General features: G+C 43.8%; 1 protein-coding gene across 1 annotated transcript in view; it reads right to left on the bottom strand.

The window, feature by feature from the left end:
- LOC126144709 (Down syndrome cell adhesion molecule-like protein Dscam2) overlaps window positions 1–16497 on the bottom strand; it is a 458008-nt gene that overhangs the window by 219382 nt on the left and 222129 nt on the right. The window contains exon 6 of the mRNA XM_049915510.1: window positions 15330–15608. Coding sequence (XP_049771467.1) covers window positions 15330–15608 — 279 coding nt within the window. The remainder of the gene's footprint in view (window positions 1–15329; window positions 15609–16497) is intronic.

Raw genomic sequence — 16497 nt, 5'->3', positions numbered from 1 at the left:
AAGTCAAAAAGTTCAACCTCCATTAGTGGTATTACTGCAAATATAGTTTCACCCCCAATTCCTTCAACCTAGAGCTTACACCGAATGTTTCCTTTATGTTGACTTGTCAGCCTCTTTCGCAAAAATGATACACTCTACTGTTCAGACTTTCCTAAAACATAAATATAACCATAAAATTTAGGCATATATTTTCCAGGTAATTACTAAGAAAAAACAAAAAAATTCACAAACGTTTTGCCGGCCGAAGTGGCCGAGCGGTTCTAGGCGCTACAGTCTGGAACCGCGCGACCGCTACGGTCGCAGGTTCGAATCCTGCCTCGGGCATGGATGTGTGTGATGTCCATAGTTCTAACTTCTAGGGGACTGATGCCCTCAGATGTTAAGTCCCATAGTGCTCAGAGCCATTTTTTCATAAACGTTTGGCTAAAAAAATAATTGCCAGAAAAAAGGTCACGCTACTTCTGACCAAATGAAAATGTTTTACTGCGTTTTCTTCAGAAACTAGTAGGCTGTCTTATTTTCGGATAAAACAAGGTTCTGTATTTCAGTTTTCGTACAGGTCTGAAAACTCGACAGTATTTTGACGTGCATACATTTCTTCGCAGTGCTTCTGCTTATTTCATCCAATCGTACTCATATTCAATTCGGATTTGTTGCCGCAATATTTTGCGCCAAAATTATGTACATGAGTTTTTCTAGCGGCGGTTTTTTAATTTTCAATTTTTATTATTGCATACTCTGCATAAACAACGATAAGAATTTTAAGATAAGAGATACAAGATATATGCTTTTCAGTACATTGTTATTTGCGATTTAGTAAGCTTTTAAGTAAGTTTATCTATGGAATAAGGCTGTATCGTAATTTTATCTTTGTACTAGAAACTACTTACATATATTACTGCCATAAACTTCGCGTAGTTTGTGTGTACTGTCTGATGTGTATGTGAATAAAGCGTGTGTAACTATAAAACAAAAAAGTTAAAAAAAAAACAATATTAAATTGATAAATCTTGTTGTGGTGGTGCGGCTTGTGTGCTCTGAGGACACAGCAGGCTGTACTGGGCAGGTTCAACCATACCAGGCACGTAACCGTCGAGTAGCACCGTCGAGGAGCTGGACTAAAGATGCCCAACTTAAGCAAGAGGGTTTAAAAGACAATAAAAAGGCCTATACCGGATCAGTCGTCATTCAAGTCATCAAAAATCTACATCAGTCGCCAAGCTATGGCAGTCTAATCTCATAATTATGATAGAGTAGAAGTTGGGAACTCGAACGAAAAATAATCCCATCAAGGTACAAAAAAGGCGAATATGTCCTGGGCGGAGCTGGGGATGTAAAAGAAGAGAACTAGCTTTGCAACTTATCTGGCAGATTCAATGGCATTTAAATCAAAACGTCTTGACATACGCTGTTTTATGAGTTTACCCTACTTCTCAGCGCAGTGAGCTCTCTTACCTGCAAGGTGTTGGTACACCTGCATCTTGCAAATTATGGGCTAAAGTTCCTGATTTTGTGCCCAAAAACCGAGAAGATTCGTCAGCTGTAGAAAGTAATGTATAATATCATGTGGCTGAAGAATATGAATGTCACAGCTAAAAGAGTTTCCCTAGAGGAATAAATTTCTAGGGATGGATTTGTTCCTGGTGGGGTGCTCAAACAATTTTTTATTTTTAGGTGTGGATGGGAGCGAGGGTTGTTTTTTTTTCCCGACGGGTCCATTTCTAACCAAACGCAACCCCTTTTACATGTTTGGTGAGCGGTGTAAGAACAAACAGACACAAATTGATGTGCTTATAGAGAGAGGGTTGCATCTACGGTAGAAAGCATCCGAGAGTGAGGGTGTAATTATAATAGGAAGTATCCCAGAATGGGGATGCATGCATCCTAATCTTTAGAGACACGTTGGGTCGTATTGACCCACATGACAAATACCATGTTGGATGAAATGATGGCATGTATCATTTATACAATATGACATCATGTATCATGTAACTTTACTTGACACGACCCATTATATTACGTGACATGAGTACTGATACTAACAACTAAAAAGAGCGAATATGTCAAGAGGTTTCGATTCAAACGTCTTTGAAGCTGCGAAACAAGGCTTGGTCGCTTCTTTTACATCCTATACTCTGCCCAGGACATTTCGCCTTTTTTGTGTTATAACAGGAGTAGTTTTCATTCTGATTCTATCTATTCAAGAATGTAAGGGTCGCTTCTTACAAGTGTTTAGCAATTCCTGACACATTTCCTGTGTCTGTCTTTTGTACTTATTTTTAACTCCCCATTTTATCTGTCTCCAATAATTTATCGTGTTTTTCCTTCTGCTAGTTTGAACTTGAGTACTTGCACTCTCCAACAGAACTTTAACGAGCTATTTCATTTTCACACTTCTTTCTAACAGGGTGCAGAGCCCTTATGAACATTATTTGCTTGTGTTAAGTCACTGCACATGCAACGTTTTATCAGATATTTGAAATCATTTACTAAGTGCAAACACGGCGATGCCCTGCAAGCGGCGGCTTCAATATGGCAACGCTACATACACCAGCGCCAGTGAGCGTATTACTGCCACTTCCGTGCCGTTACTACTTAAACAAACTTCGTTATTTTCAACAGTACTTGTTTTATACTCTTTGTATTTTCATAATAATTTACGTAAATTAATGGAAATTTCATGGCGTAATTCTATGTATTTGTTGTGCAAATATAATATTCTTCCGGTATACGTTTTTAATATATCTTTCAATTCTACGTTCTAATTTGTTTAATAGGTGAACAAGACAATGATGCACTGATTCCTGTTTTAAGAAGCAGCAGGCACAAAATGGAAACAAATACCAATCTGAGAACTGACAACCTAGGTCTGGGTTTGGTCAACTGAAACAAATACACATCTGTGAACTGAAAAGCGGGAGGCGAAAAAGGAAAAGCAAAACTCAGTGGACCTAAAAGGAAAAGCAAAATTCAGTGGACCTAAACTAAGTGTTTTTCTAAGTTACTATCAGAATCTGAAGAAACAAGCGAATGATATCAAAGAACACACACATTTAGCGTAAGTGAACGTATTCAGTACAGTTTGATCACCTGCGTATGACAACATAAGGTTTTTAGATACTTTCATAAATTACACATTACTGGTAATCCTATGTGCCATTTTGGGACACATACTGTAATTAGGCTGTTTAGGTTTTTATATAGGTAACGCCACGTAGCGCTCTGTATGTAAATCACTGGCTGTGCTGTGTGCAGTCTGTGGCTAGTTTGCACTGTTGTCTGCCATTGTAGTGTTAGGCAGCGGCAGCTGGATGTGAACAGCGCTTAGCGTTGCGCAGTTGGAGGTGAGGCGCCAGCAGTGGTGGAAGTGGGGAGAGAGATGGCGGAGTTTTGAAATTTGTAAGACTGGATGTCATGAACTGCTATATACATTATGACTTTTGAACACTATTGTGGTAAATACATTGTTTGTTCTCTATGAAACTCTTTCATTTGCTAACTATGCCTATCAGTAGTTAGTGCCTTCCGTACTTTGAATCTTTTATTTAGCTGGCAGTAGTGGCGCTCGCTGTATTGCAGTAGTTCGAGTAACGAAGATTTTTGTGAGGTAAGTGATTTGTGAAAGATATAGGTTAATGTTAGTCAGGGACATTCTGTTGTAGGGATTTTTGAAAGTCAGATTGCGTTGCGCTAAAAATATTGTGGTCAGTTTAAGCACAGTCTTGTATAATTATTCTAAGGGGACGTTTCAGTACTTCTGCAGTAGGATTCCACAGACAGGAAGATTTTCCTCCTGAGTAGAGCATAAATTAAATGTTTGTAAATGTCAGTCTTCAATTATTCACAATTTAAACGCTTACATATAGAACTTTTTAATTTTTGCACAACGATAATTCCAAATACTGTAAGAAAACTTTCTCTGCGTATTGCACATCTTTTCGGAGACCCATGTTCTAGAAAATAACTTCTGACAACCATACCAAAATAATTTTTTAGCAATGAACAGTACCAATAGAACGATTTCAGTATTTAAAGCATGCATCCAATATTTTCCTGTTAACAATCATTCCATTGAACAATTAAAGAGACTTTTTCAACAATCACAAGCGATTAATCGTTAAATTTCTCAAAAGAAAAATATACTGTCACTAGCAAAAGAAAAAAGAGACAGTATATTTCTCTTTACTGATTTGGTGAAACGCTTACAAATATGAAGAAAATAATTTTTTATGAGATATCGTTAATAGTCGTAATGATAAGGCAGTACAGGATCCCACCCGCTATTCGAATAACTTAAAAATTCCGTAACAGTTTTAATGTTGAAAATGTTATTTCACTCTTAAAATTATTGGAGATATTAAAATGCTCAGTTCTCAATGCACTCGCACTGCGGTATATGGAATTGTTAATTGGACTATGAATATATTAAAATACAATGTTTTTAAAATGAGCTCTAATGAGGAACAACACACACGCAGACGTCACGCTTGGTGGAGGGTACCCCGTACCACCGTTAGTCCTTTCCTTTCCTGTTCCACTTGCAAATAGAGCGAGGGAAAAGCGATTATCTATATACCTCCGTATGAGCCCCAATATCTCGTATCTTATCTTCGTCGTTTGTACGCTCTATGTACGTTGGTGGCAATATTACAGTTCGGCAGTCAGCTTCAAAGGCCAGTTCCCTAAATTTTCCCAGAAGTGTTCCTCGAAAAGAACGCCGCCTTCACTGCAGACTCTCATTTGAGCTCCCGAAACATCTCCGTAACACTTACGTGTCGTTCGAACCTACCGGTAACAAAACCAGCAGCCCGACTCTGAAGCATCTGACCTGGTACGGATCCCAAACACTCAGTACTGAAGAATAGTCGTACCAGCGTTCCGTATGCGACCTCCTTTACAGATGAACAACACTTTCCCAAAATTCTCCCAATAAACCGAAGTCGACCATTCGCCTTCCTTACCACAGTTCTCACACGCTCGTTCCATTTCATAGTGCTTTGCAGTGTTATGCCCAGATGTTTAAACGACGTGACTGTGTCAAGCAGGACACTACCAACGCTGTATTCGATCATTACGGGTCTGTTTTCCCCACACATCCGCATCAATTCACTTTTTCTACATTCAGAGCTAGCGTCCATTCATCATGCCAACTAGAAATTTTGTTAGGTCATCTTGTATCCTCCTATGGTTACTCAACTTTGATGCCTTACCGTACACCAGATTACTGCCCACCCTATCTGCCAAATCATTATGTATACAGAGAAGAACAGCGATCCTACCACACTTCCATGGGAAGCTCCTGATGATACCTATGTCTCTGATGAACACTCGCCGTCAAGAACAGCATACTGAGTTCTACAAATTGAAACGTCTTCGAAGCAATCCGGTACCCGTGAACGTGTTCCATATTCTCGTACCTTCGTTAACAGCCTGAAATGGGGCACCGTATCAAATGATTTCCGGAAATCTAGAAATATGGAATCTGCCTATTGTCCTTCATCCATAGTTTGCAGTACAGCATGTGAGAACGAGCAACATTTTCTAAAACAATGCTGATTCGTGGACATCAGGTAATCGGTCTGAAGAAAATTTATTACATTCGAATGGAGAATGTATTCAAGGATTCTACAGCAAATCGAAGTTAGGCACATTTGTCTAAAATTTTCGGGTCCGTTCTTTTAACCTTTAATATTCAGGGTGTTACAAAAAGGTACGGCCAAACTTTCAGGAAACATTCCTCACACACAACGAAAGAAAATATGTTGTGTGCACATGTGTCCGGAAATGTTTACTTTCCATTGTACAGCTCATTTTATTACTTCTCTTCAAATTACATTAATCATGGAATGGAAACACACAGCAACACAACGTACCAGCGTGACTTCAAACACTTTGTTACAGGAAATGTTCAAAATGTCCTTCGTTAGCGAGGTTATATGCATCCACCCTCCGTCGCATGAAATCCCTGATGCGCTGATGCAGCCCTGGAGAATGGCGTGTTGTATCACAGCCGTCCACAATACGAGCACGAAGAGTCTCTACATTTAGTACTGGGGTTGCGTAGACAAGAGCTTTCAAATGCCCCCATAAATGAAAGTCAAGAGGGTTGAGGTCAGGAGAGCGTGGAGACCATGGAATTGGTCCGCCTCTACTAATCCATCGGTCACCGAATCTGTTGTTGAGAAGCGTACGAACACTTCGACTGAAATGTGCAGGAGCTCCATCGTGCATGAACCACATGTTGTGTCGTACTTGTAAAGGCACATGTTCTAGCAGCACAGGTAGAGTGTCCCGTATGAAATCATGATAACGTGCTCCATTGAGCGTAGGTGGAAGAACATGGGGCCCAATCGAGACATCACCAACAATGCCTGCCCAAAAGTTCACAGAAAATCTGTGTTGATGACGTGATTGCACAATTGCGTGCGGATTCTCGTCAGCCCACACAAGTTGATTGTGAAAATTTACAATTTGATCACGTTGGAATGAAGCCTCATCCGTAAAGAGAACATTTGCACTGAAATGAGGATTGACACATTGTTGGATGAACCATTCGCAGAAGTGTACCCGTGGAGGCCAATCAGCTGCTGATAGTGCCTGCACACGCTGTACATGGTACGGAAACAACTGGTTCTCCCGTAGCACTCTCCATACAGTGACGTGGTCAACGTTACCTTGTACAGCAGCAACTTCTCTGACGCTGACATTAGGGTTATCGTCAACTGCACGAAGAATTGTCTCGTCCATTGCAGGTGTCCTCGTCGTTCTAGGTCTTCCCCAGTCGCGAGTCATATGCTGGAATGTTCCGTGCTCCCTAAGACGCCGATCAATTGCTTCGAACGTCTCCCTGTCGGGACACCTTCGTTCTGGAAATCTGTCTCGATACAAACGTACCGCGCCACGGCTATTGCCCCGTGCTAATCCATTCATCAAATGGGCATCTGTCAACTCTGCATTTTTAAACATTGCACTGACTGCAAAACCACGTTCGTGATGAACACTAACCTGTTGATGCTACGTACTGATGTGCTTGATGCTAGTACTGTAGAGCAATGTGTCGCATGTCAACACAAGCACCGAAGTCAACATTACCTTCCTTCAATTGGGCCAACTGGCGGTGAATCGAGGAAGTACAATGCATACTGACGAAACTAAAATGAGCTCTAACATGGAAATTAAGCGTTTCCGGACACATGTCCACGTAACATATTTTCTTTATTTGTGTGTGAGGAATGTTTCCTGAAAGTTTGGCCGTACCATTTTGTAACACCCTGTATAGGAGTCACCTGCGCTCTTAAGGGGCCAATGCTTTAGACTGCTTCCGAAAAACCGAATTGTGATTGCATTCGGACCTTGTGACGTATTTGCTTTCGAATCTTTCAGTTGTTTCTCTGCGTCAGGGATGCTTATTACTATGTCGTCCATACGTCAGTCTGTCCGATGTTCAAATGACGGTATTTATGTACGATTTTCCTGCTTGAACGATTTCTTGAAAGCGAAATTTAAAACATCGGCTATCTTTTTGCTGTCTTTAACTGCCACACCATACAGATCGACAAGGGAATGGATGAAAGCCTTAGACTCGCTTAGGGGTTTTACACAGGATAAGAATTTGCAACGGTTCTCCACCAGATCTTAACGTTAACACCAACACTTCGCGTGCAAAACATACCTGGTGAAGTATTTTGATATTTAAATCGTTGATTGACATACCTACTGGGTTTCGAAAAAAAATAACGTTTCTGGTGCGATCAAATTGAAAGTTGCCGAAAAAAAAATGCAACACCCACAAGCACAAGGCCATTTTATTGGCGTGTGATGAGGCAGGTATATCGTCGTTATGGGAGTATGTGATAACAAATTCAGACCAAATGAATGACACATCTCGCAATGTAGGGTGCCCAAACAATCTCATCAATACACATCCTCTGGCGGCAATGCAGTTGTGGATTTTCGCGTGCGAAAGATGATAAAGGCGCCTGCAGTAGATTTGCCGCAAGCATCTTGCGCTCTTTGTGGCAATTGGACAGTGGCTCTTGCAGGCTCTGGAACCATTTCACTATGTCCCATACATGTCCAATTGGAGGGAGGTCTGGTGGTCTTCCGGGCGAGGGCAGTTGTACGACACGACGAACTACTTGCATCACAGCAGCTGTATGTGGACATGCATTGTCCTGCTGGAAAAGTACACCACTTTCCTGCGGAAGAAAGGCCAGTAGCTTCGAGATAACAACCAGTGTAATGTAGCGCGTATTGGTTACCTTACACTGCAGAAATACCGGATGTGACCGCGAGATCTAACTGATAGCTCTCCACACCATGAAGCCTGGGTTGTGACCTGCGTGGCATGGACGAATGCATTGCAGAATGGGCAGATAACCAGATCTACGATGTACACGTGTAAACTGCTTCCATCATTCTCATACAGACAGTATCTACTCTCACCACTGAAGACGAAAGAGAGCCATTTCACCCTCCAGTCGACTCTCTCACGACACCAGAGTAGCCGTGCTTGGCTGTGTCATGGTGTCGGTGGCTGCCTGGCCACAGGGACGCCTGTCTTAGTCCTGCTGCAAGAAAGCCGTTCGCAATGGTCCTCGGTGACAGAGCAGGTGCAACATGGGTCCGAATTTCTTCTCTGGATGATGTTCGGTCGGCCACCGCTGCTCGAACAATGCGTCGATCCTTAAATGCGCCTGTACGAGGTGCATTCAAGTTCCAAGGCCTCCGATTTTTTTTCTCCGGACTGGAAAGAGATAGAAACATGCGCATTGTTTTAAAATGAGGCCGCGTTCATTGTCAATACGTCCCAGAGATGGCAGCACCGTATGGCAGATGGAATTTTACCGCCAGTGGCGAGAATGAGAACTGTTTTAAATACTTAAAATGGCGACGTTTTCCTTACTTCAACAGCGTGCAATCATTCGTTTTCTGAATTTGCGTGGTGTGAAACCAATTGAAATTCATCGACAGTTGAAGCAGACATGTGGTGATGGAGTTATGGATGTGTCGAAAGTGCGTTCGTGGGTGTGACAGTTTAATGAAGGCAGAACATCGCGTGACAACAAACCGAGACAACCTCGGGCTCGCACAAGCCGGTCTGACGACATGATCGAGAAAGTGGAGAGAATTGTTTTGGGGGATCGCCGAATGACTGTTGAACAGATCGCCTCCAGAGTTGGCATTTCTGTGGGTTCTGTGCACACAAGCCTTCATGACGACCTGAAAATGCGAAAACTGTCATCCAGGTGGGTGCCACGAATGCTGACGGACGACCACATGGCTGCCTGTGTGGCATGTTGCCAAGCAATGTTGACGCGCAACGACAGCATGAATGGGACTTTCTTTTCGTCAGTTGTGACAATGGATGAGACGTGGATGCCATTTTTCAATCCAGAAACAAAGCGCCAGTCAGCTCAATGGAAGCACACAGATTCACCGCCACCAAAAATATTTCGGGTAACCGCCAGTGCCGAAAAAATGATGGTCCATGTTCTGGGACAGCGAGGGCGTAATCCTTACCCATTGCGTTCGAAAGGGCACTACGGTAACAGGTGCATCCTACGAAAATGTTTTGAAGAACAAATTCCTTCCTGCACTGCAACAAAAACGTCCGGGAAGGGCTGCGCGTGTGCTGTTTGACCAAGACAGCGCACCAACACATCGAGCTAACGTTACGCAACAGTTTCTTCGTGATAACAACTTTGAAGTGATTCCTCATGCTCCCTACTCACCTGACCTGGCTCCTAGTGACTTTTGGCTTTTTCCAATAATGAAAGACACTCTCCGTGGCCGCACATTCACCAGCCGTGCTGCTATTGCCTCAGCGATTTTCCAGTGGCCAAAACAGACTCCTAAAGAAGCCTTCGCCGTTGCCATGGAATCATGGCGTCAGCGTTGTGAAAAATGTGTACGTCTGCAGGGCGATTACGTCGAGAAGTAACGCCAGTTTCATCGATTTCCGGTGAGTAGTTAATTAGAAAAAAAATCGGAGGCCTTAGAACTTGAATGCACCTCGTACTATGTGCGCGTCGATAATCTGGTCTACAGGTGTGGCAATGTTCCACAGATCACTGCTGAAAGCAGCGACACACCGCCGACACACTGTACCATACATGTGTGTCCACCCATCTTCCCATAGCCCCACAATGCCACCCCGTTCAAATGGCTGCAGTTGTTCAACAGGAGTACGTAATCGTCGGTGGGGCGTGGTTGGCCCTAGAATGAATGTAGCAGTCGCTGTTCACCTCTAAACTCAGCACAGCTATTGTCTGTAAAATGCAAACTTTCACGGAAGGAAATATCGCAATTAATAAATATTACGCAGTAGTCGGTTGGATTTCACATTAAAATCCAACGTTTCGTCGCCATCGACGGAGTAAATTTTCATGGGGGATCGTAGCCTATTTGAGAGCGCGATCCACACCCTGGATCCTGGCTCACTACTGACTGCAGTAAAATTCCGTTTCCGCGTGCTTCCGGGCTTTGGCGTGACATAATGTGCTTCGAATATTGGGGCGCAATGGGTCGTTGTCAGCTGCTGTCGTCCGCTGCTGCTATCACCTCTTCGGTAATAGCAACATAGAACGGTCAAAAAGCGACTAGAAGACCACACGGGCAACTGTAGAGGACGAGAGACTGATAGACCAATCGTTGCGGAACACGCTTTGCAGCCAGGCGACCACCACATTCGTTTTGATAGGACTCATATACCGGCAGCGACAAGCAGCTACTGTGAAAGGCTATACAAAAAGGCCACAGAGAGTTTTAAGCTGAGCAGGATTTTCAGTAGGACGGAGGCGAGCGAGAACTTGAATGACATCTGGATCCAGGTGCTGAAGATGATGGGTGGTTACAGTCTTCTACCATGGGCTAATAGGAATAGCGGACGGCGGCAGTCGACAACACCGAAGTGGTTCTGGGTATTCGAAGGATGTGACGTCATGTCCCTGGTGGGGAGTATGCGTAAACAGAATTTTGCTGCAATCAGTAGCGAGTCAGTGTGTGAAACGGACACAGAAGAAGCTACGATCCCCTCTGAAATTGTCCTCCGCAGATGGGTTTTAATGTTAAATCAGTCTGACCACGGCACAATAGCCAGAAATATTTTTATTAATTACGAGTTATTGTCTGCAGAAAAATACCAGAGGGTGGACACTAAAAACCGCTTGAGCCCCAGTTGATCGCCGATGATGATGAAATGAACATATGGCACTGATGGCCAGGAGTCCCCACCTGGGGAACATCGGCCGCCCACTTGGATGGTGGTTAGACACTGGACTCGCATTCGGGAGGACGACGGTTCAATCCCGCGTCCGGCCATCCTGATTTAGGTTTTCCGTGATTTCCCTAAATCACTCCAGGCAAATGCCGGGATGGTTCCTCTGACAGGGCACGGCCGACTTCCTACCCAATCCTTCCCTAATCCGATGAGACCGATGACCACGCTGTCTGGTCTCCTTCCCCAAACCAACCAACCAACCACTTGGATGACTTGCATATCGACATGTCGATGAGGAAGAAATGATGACGAGTACAACACAACACCGAATCCACGATCGGAGAAAATCCCCCACCTGGCCGGGAATCGAACCCGGGCCCACTGCATGGGAATCAGAAGCGATGACCATTCAGGTAAAGAGGCGGGCGGTTATACCGTGACGTCATTGTCTTGCGTTGTAAGGCGCCACGTATGCCGTTTGTATATGTACATATGTATGTCGTCGTTGTCGTCTCTTCTTTCCCTCGTCGATATCAGAGCACGAGGAATGTTTATTTTTGTGTTTACCTATTTTTTGTCGACAGCACACAACTACACGGCCACGGTACCACCTGATTCCAGAATAGCTGGCTTAATATAGTATAAGTATAGTGAGATCAGATGCAGAGGTATTTAAGTGTGATTTTATTCTTCACTTAATCTTTGAGAGTCTAAGAACCAGCTACTCTTACTCAGGTCCAAAATTCGACTTGTAACGAGAGCACGTACGACCAGTCTGTCACAATATTAATAACACGTAAGTCTCCACACCACTATAAGAAAATATTACTGTTCATGAAATAACTTCTTTATATCTTCCCTTTTATTCAGTCAAATGATTTCAAATGTTTATTTCGCATTCACAAATCATTCACACCTCGATGTAGAGTGAAAATGTGTGCATGAAAAATAGTACACTGATTCTGCTGATAACCACGTATGAGCTTTTGGGTTGCTAGGCTACTCCGATGAACAGGATTTATACTAGATTCTGAAATTGATCTTTCTAGCCAAACTTACGTCCTCCGCAATTGCCCATCAACGGTGGGATAACCATAAAATATTCTACCCTTTCGCGATAATTAAGAATTTGCGTAAATTGTATTTTCGCGAGTTTAAAGCAAGCCATCGGCGGCGCGAAAGCAGTCCTGATACCGCGACACACTCGCGACGCTTACTAGCCTGTCACGAAATTGACCTGCGTACATCTACAACCAATTCCAAGGTCATAATTGGCCCTACACGATTGTTTGCAATTGAACTTCGTCAAATCAATTATTTCTTGAGTCGGAATCACAGATTCATAAAGGCACAATTAACACTCTTTTCTTCATAAGAGTAAAAGAATGACGTCACGTCATCTACATAGTTATTGAAATACACTACTGGCCATTAGAACTCCTACACCACGAAGATGGCGTGCTACAGACGCGAAATTTAACCGACAGGAAGAAGATGCTGTGATATGCAAATGATTAGATTTTCAGAGCATTCACACAAGGGTGGCGCCGGTGGCGACACCTACAACGTGCTGACATGAGGAAAGTTTCCAGCCGATTTCTCATACACAAACAGCAGTTGACGTGTTGCCTGGTGAAACGTTGTTGTGATGCCTCGTGTAAGGAGGAGAAATGCATACCATCACGTTTCCGACTCTGATATAGGTCGGATTGTAGTCTATCGTGATTGCGTATCGCGACATTGCTGCTAGCGTTGGTCGAGATCCAATGACTGTTAGCAGAATATGGAATCTATGGGTTCAGGAGGATAATACGGAACGCCGTGCTGGATCCCAACGGCCTCGTATCACTAGCAGTCGAGATGACAGACATCTTATCCGCATGGCTGTAACGGATCGTGCAGCTACGTATCGATCCCTGAGTCAACAGACAGGGACGTTTGCAAGACAACAACCATCTGCACGAACAGTTCGACGACGTTTGCAGCAACATGTACTAAGAGCTCGGAGACAATGGCTGCGGCTACCCTTGACAATGCATCACAGGCAGGAGCGCCTGCGATGGTGTTCTCAATGACGAACCTAGGTGCACTAATGGCAAAACGTCATTTTTTCGGATGAATCTAGGTTCTGTTTACAGCATCATGATGGTCGCATCCGTGTTTGGCGACATCGCGGTGAATGCACATTGGAAGCGTGTATTCGTCACGGCCATACTGGCGTATCAGCCGGCGTGATGGTATGGGGTGCAATTGGTTACACGTCTCGGTCACCTCTTGTTCGCATTGACGGCAGATGTGTTACGACCCGTGGCTCTACCCTTCATTCGATCCCTGCGAAAACCTACATTTCAGCAGAATAATGCACGATCGCGTGTTGCAGGTCCTGTACGGGCCTTTCTGGATACAGAAAATGTTCGACTGCTGCCCTGGCCAGCACATTCTCCAGATCTCTCACCCACTGAAAACCTCTGGTCAATGGTGGCCGAGCAACTGGCTCGTCACAATACGCCAGTCACTACTCTTGATGAACTGTGGTATCGTGTTGAAGCTTCCAGGGGATGCTGTACCTGAACACGCCATCCAAACTCTGTTTCACTCAATGCCCAGGCGTATCAAGGCCGTTATTGCGGCCAGAGGTGGTTGTTCTGGGTGCGGGAAAATGTAATCACATGTCAGTTCTAGTATAATATATTCGTCCAATGAATACCCGTTTATCATCTGCATTTCTTCTTGGTGTAGCAATTTTAATGGCCAGTAGTGTATTATTCCAAATGAACTCAAATATTTATCGTCATTATATTTTAACGGTAGGCTAATCACAAAAAAATATTATTTAGGATCGGAAAACAAACATAACAGATCGCAAATCGCACGTAACTAAATGTCAGCTTTGTAAAGCGTCGGGACTTAATCACGCAAAACTATATAAAGAAATCCCCCAAATCTTAATTTCTGCATACCAACTGACAGATACAAATAAGATATTGAAGACTTCATAGATCAATCCCAACCTGTAATGCTATACGCTGACGAATGAATCACTAACACTACAGCCCTTCAGTATGCATAAATTATATGTGGCGTCAATGAAAACCATCCTTGACGGTGCAGCAATATTTTTTTTCGGGCAGTGTAAGAGTCGAGGAGCATGAAAGGGAAGCAGTGGTTGGGAAGGGAGTGAGGCAGGGTTGTAGCCTCTCTCCGATGTTATTCAATCTGTATATTGAGCAATCAGTAAAGGAAACAAAAGAAAAGTTCGGAGTAGGTATTAAAATGCATGGAGAAGAAATAAAAACTTTGAGGTTCGCCGATGACATTCTAATTCTGTCAGAGACAGCAAAGGACTTGGAAGAGCAGTTGAACGGAATGGACAGTGTCTTGAAAGAATTGTATAAGACGAACATCAACAAAAGCAAAACGAGGATATTGGAATGTAGTCGAATTAAGTCGGGTGATGCTGAGGGTATTAGATTAGGAAATGAGACACTTAAAGTAGTAAAGGAGTTTTGCTATTTGGGGAGCAAAGTAACTGATGATGGTCGAAGTAGATAGCATATAGACTGGAAATGGCAAGGAAAACGTTTCTGAAGAAGAGAAATTTGTTAACATCGAGTAAGGATTTAAGTGTCAGGAGGTCGTTTCTGAAAGTATTTGTATGGAGTGTAGCTATGTATGGAAATGAAACATGGACGGTAAATAGTTTGGACAAGACGAGAATAGTAGCTTTCGAAATGTGGTGCTACAGAAGAATGCTGAAGATTAGATGGGTAGATTACATAATTAATGAGGAGGTATTGAATAGAATTGGGGAGAAGAGGAGTTTGTGGCACAACTTGACAAGAAGAAGGGATCGGTTGGTAGGACATGTTCTGAGGCATCAAGGGATCACCTATTTAGTATTGGAGGGCAGCGTTGAGGGTAAAAATCGTAGAGGGAGACCAAGAGATGAATACACTAAGCAGATTCAGAAGGATGTAGGCTGCAGTAGGTACTGGGAGATGAAGAAGCTTGCACAGGATAGAGTAGCCTGGAGAGCTGCATCAAACCAGTCTCAGGACTGAAGACCACAACAGCAAGAACAACAAGAGCGTGAGGCTGCGCTACTCACTGCTGACGGAGAGCTGGACCTCGCCGCGCGCCACCTCGCCCGTGGTGCCCCGCACCTTGCACACGTACGAGCCGGCGTCCACGCTGGGGTCCACGTGCAGCACGTGCAGCGCCGCACCGCCCTCGCGCAGCTCGTGGCGCAGGTCCGCCTTCACGGCCAGCCCGCGCCGCTCCCACGAGATGGAGCTCACCGGGTAGCCGGCGTAGGGGCAGCGCAGCGTCGCGTTCCCGGACTCCACGGCGCGCACCGGGCCGGGCAGCTGCCGTACGTACGGCGGCCCTGTACAGATTAGATTAGATTAGATTAGTACTTGTTCCAAAGAGCATGAATACGACACTTCGTAATGATGTGGAACGTGTCCAATTAATAAAAGTTGTCTATACAAGATATTACATTAGACAAAATATTACATGACACCTAATTTTTTTCTAATCAGTAGAAACAGTTGCCATTAAGAAATTCTTTTAATTTCCTTTTAAATGCTATATGGCTATCTGTCTGACTTTTGATGCTATTAGGTGAGTGACCAAAGACTTTTGTGGCAGCATAATTTACCCCCTTCTAAGCCAAAGTTAGATTTAACCTTGAGTAGTGAAGATAAGCCTTTCTCCTAGTGTTGTAGGCATGTACACTGCTGGACCTGATGGGGTACCGTAGCGTTCCAAAGGATTGGAAAAGGGCACAGGTCATCCCCGTTTTCAAGAAGGGACGTCGAACAGATGTGCTGAACTATAGACCTATAACTCTAACGTCGATCAGTTGTAGAATTTTGGAACACGTATTATGTTTGAGTATAATGACATTTCTGGAGAGTAGAAATCTACTCTGTAGGAATCAGCAGGGCTTTCGAAAACGACGATTGTGTGAAACCCAGCTCGCGCTATTCGTCCACGAGACTAAGAGGGCCATAGACACGGGTTCCCAGGTAGATGCCGTGTTTCTTGACTTCCGCAAGGCGTTCGATACAGATCCCCACATTCGTTTAATGAACAAAGTGAGAGCATATGGACTATCAGACCAATTGTGTGATTGGATTGAAGAGTTCCTAGATAACAGAACGCAGCATGTCATTCTCAATGGAGAGAAGTCTTCCGAAGTAAGAGTGATTTCAGGTGTGTCGCAGGGGAGTGTCGTAGGACCGTTGCTATTCACAATATACATAAATGAC

This window comes from Schistocerca cancellata, chromosome 1 (genome assembly GCF_023864275.1).
Source record: "Schistocerca cancellata isolate TAMUIC-IGC-003103 chromosome 1, iqSchCanc2.1, whole genome shotgun sequence".
Classification (NCBI taxonomy): Eukaryota; Metazoa; Arthropoda; class Insecta; order Orthoptera; family Acrididae; genus Schistocerca; species Schistocerca cancellata.
This window is presented reverse-complemented; position numbering and strand designations above follow the sequence as displayed.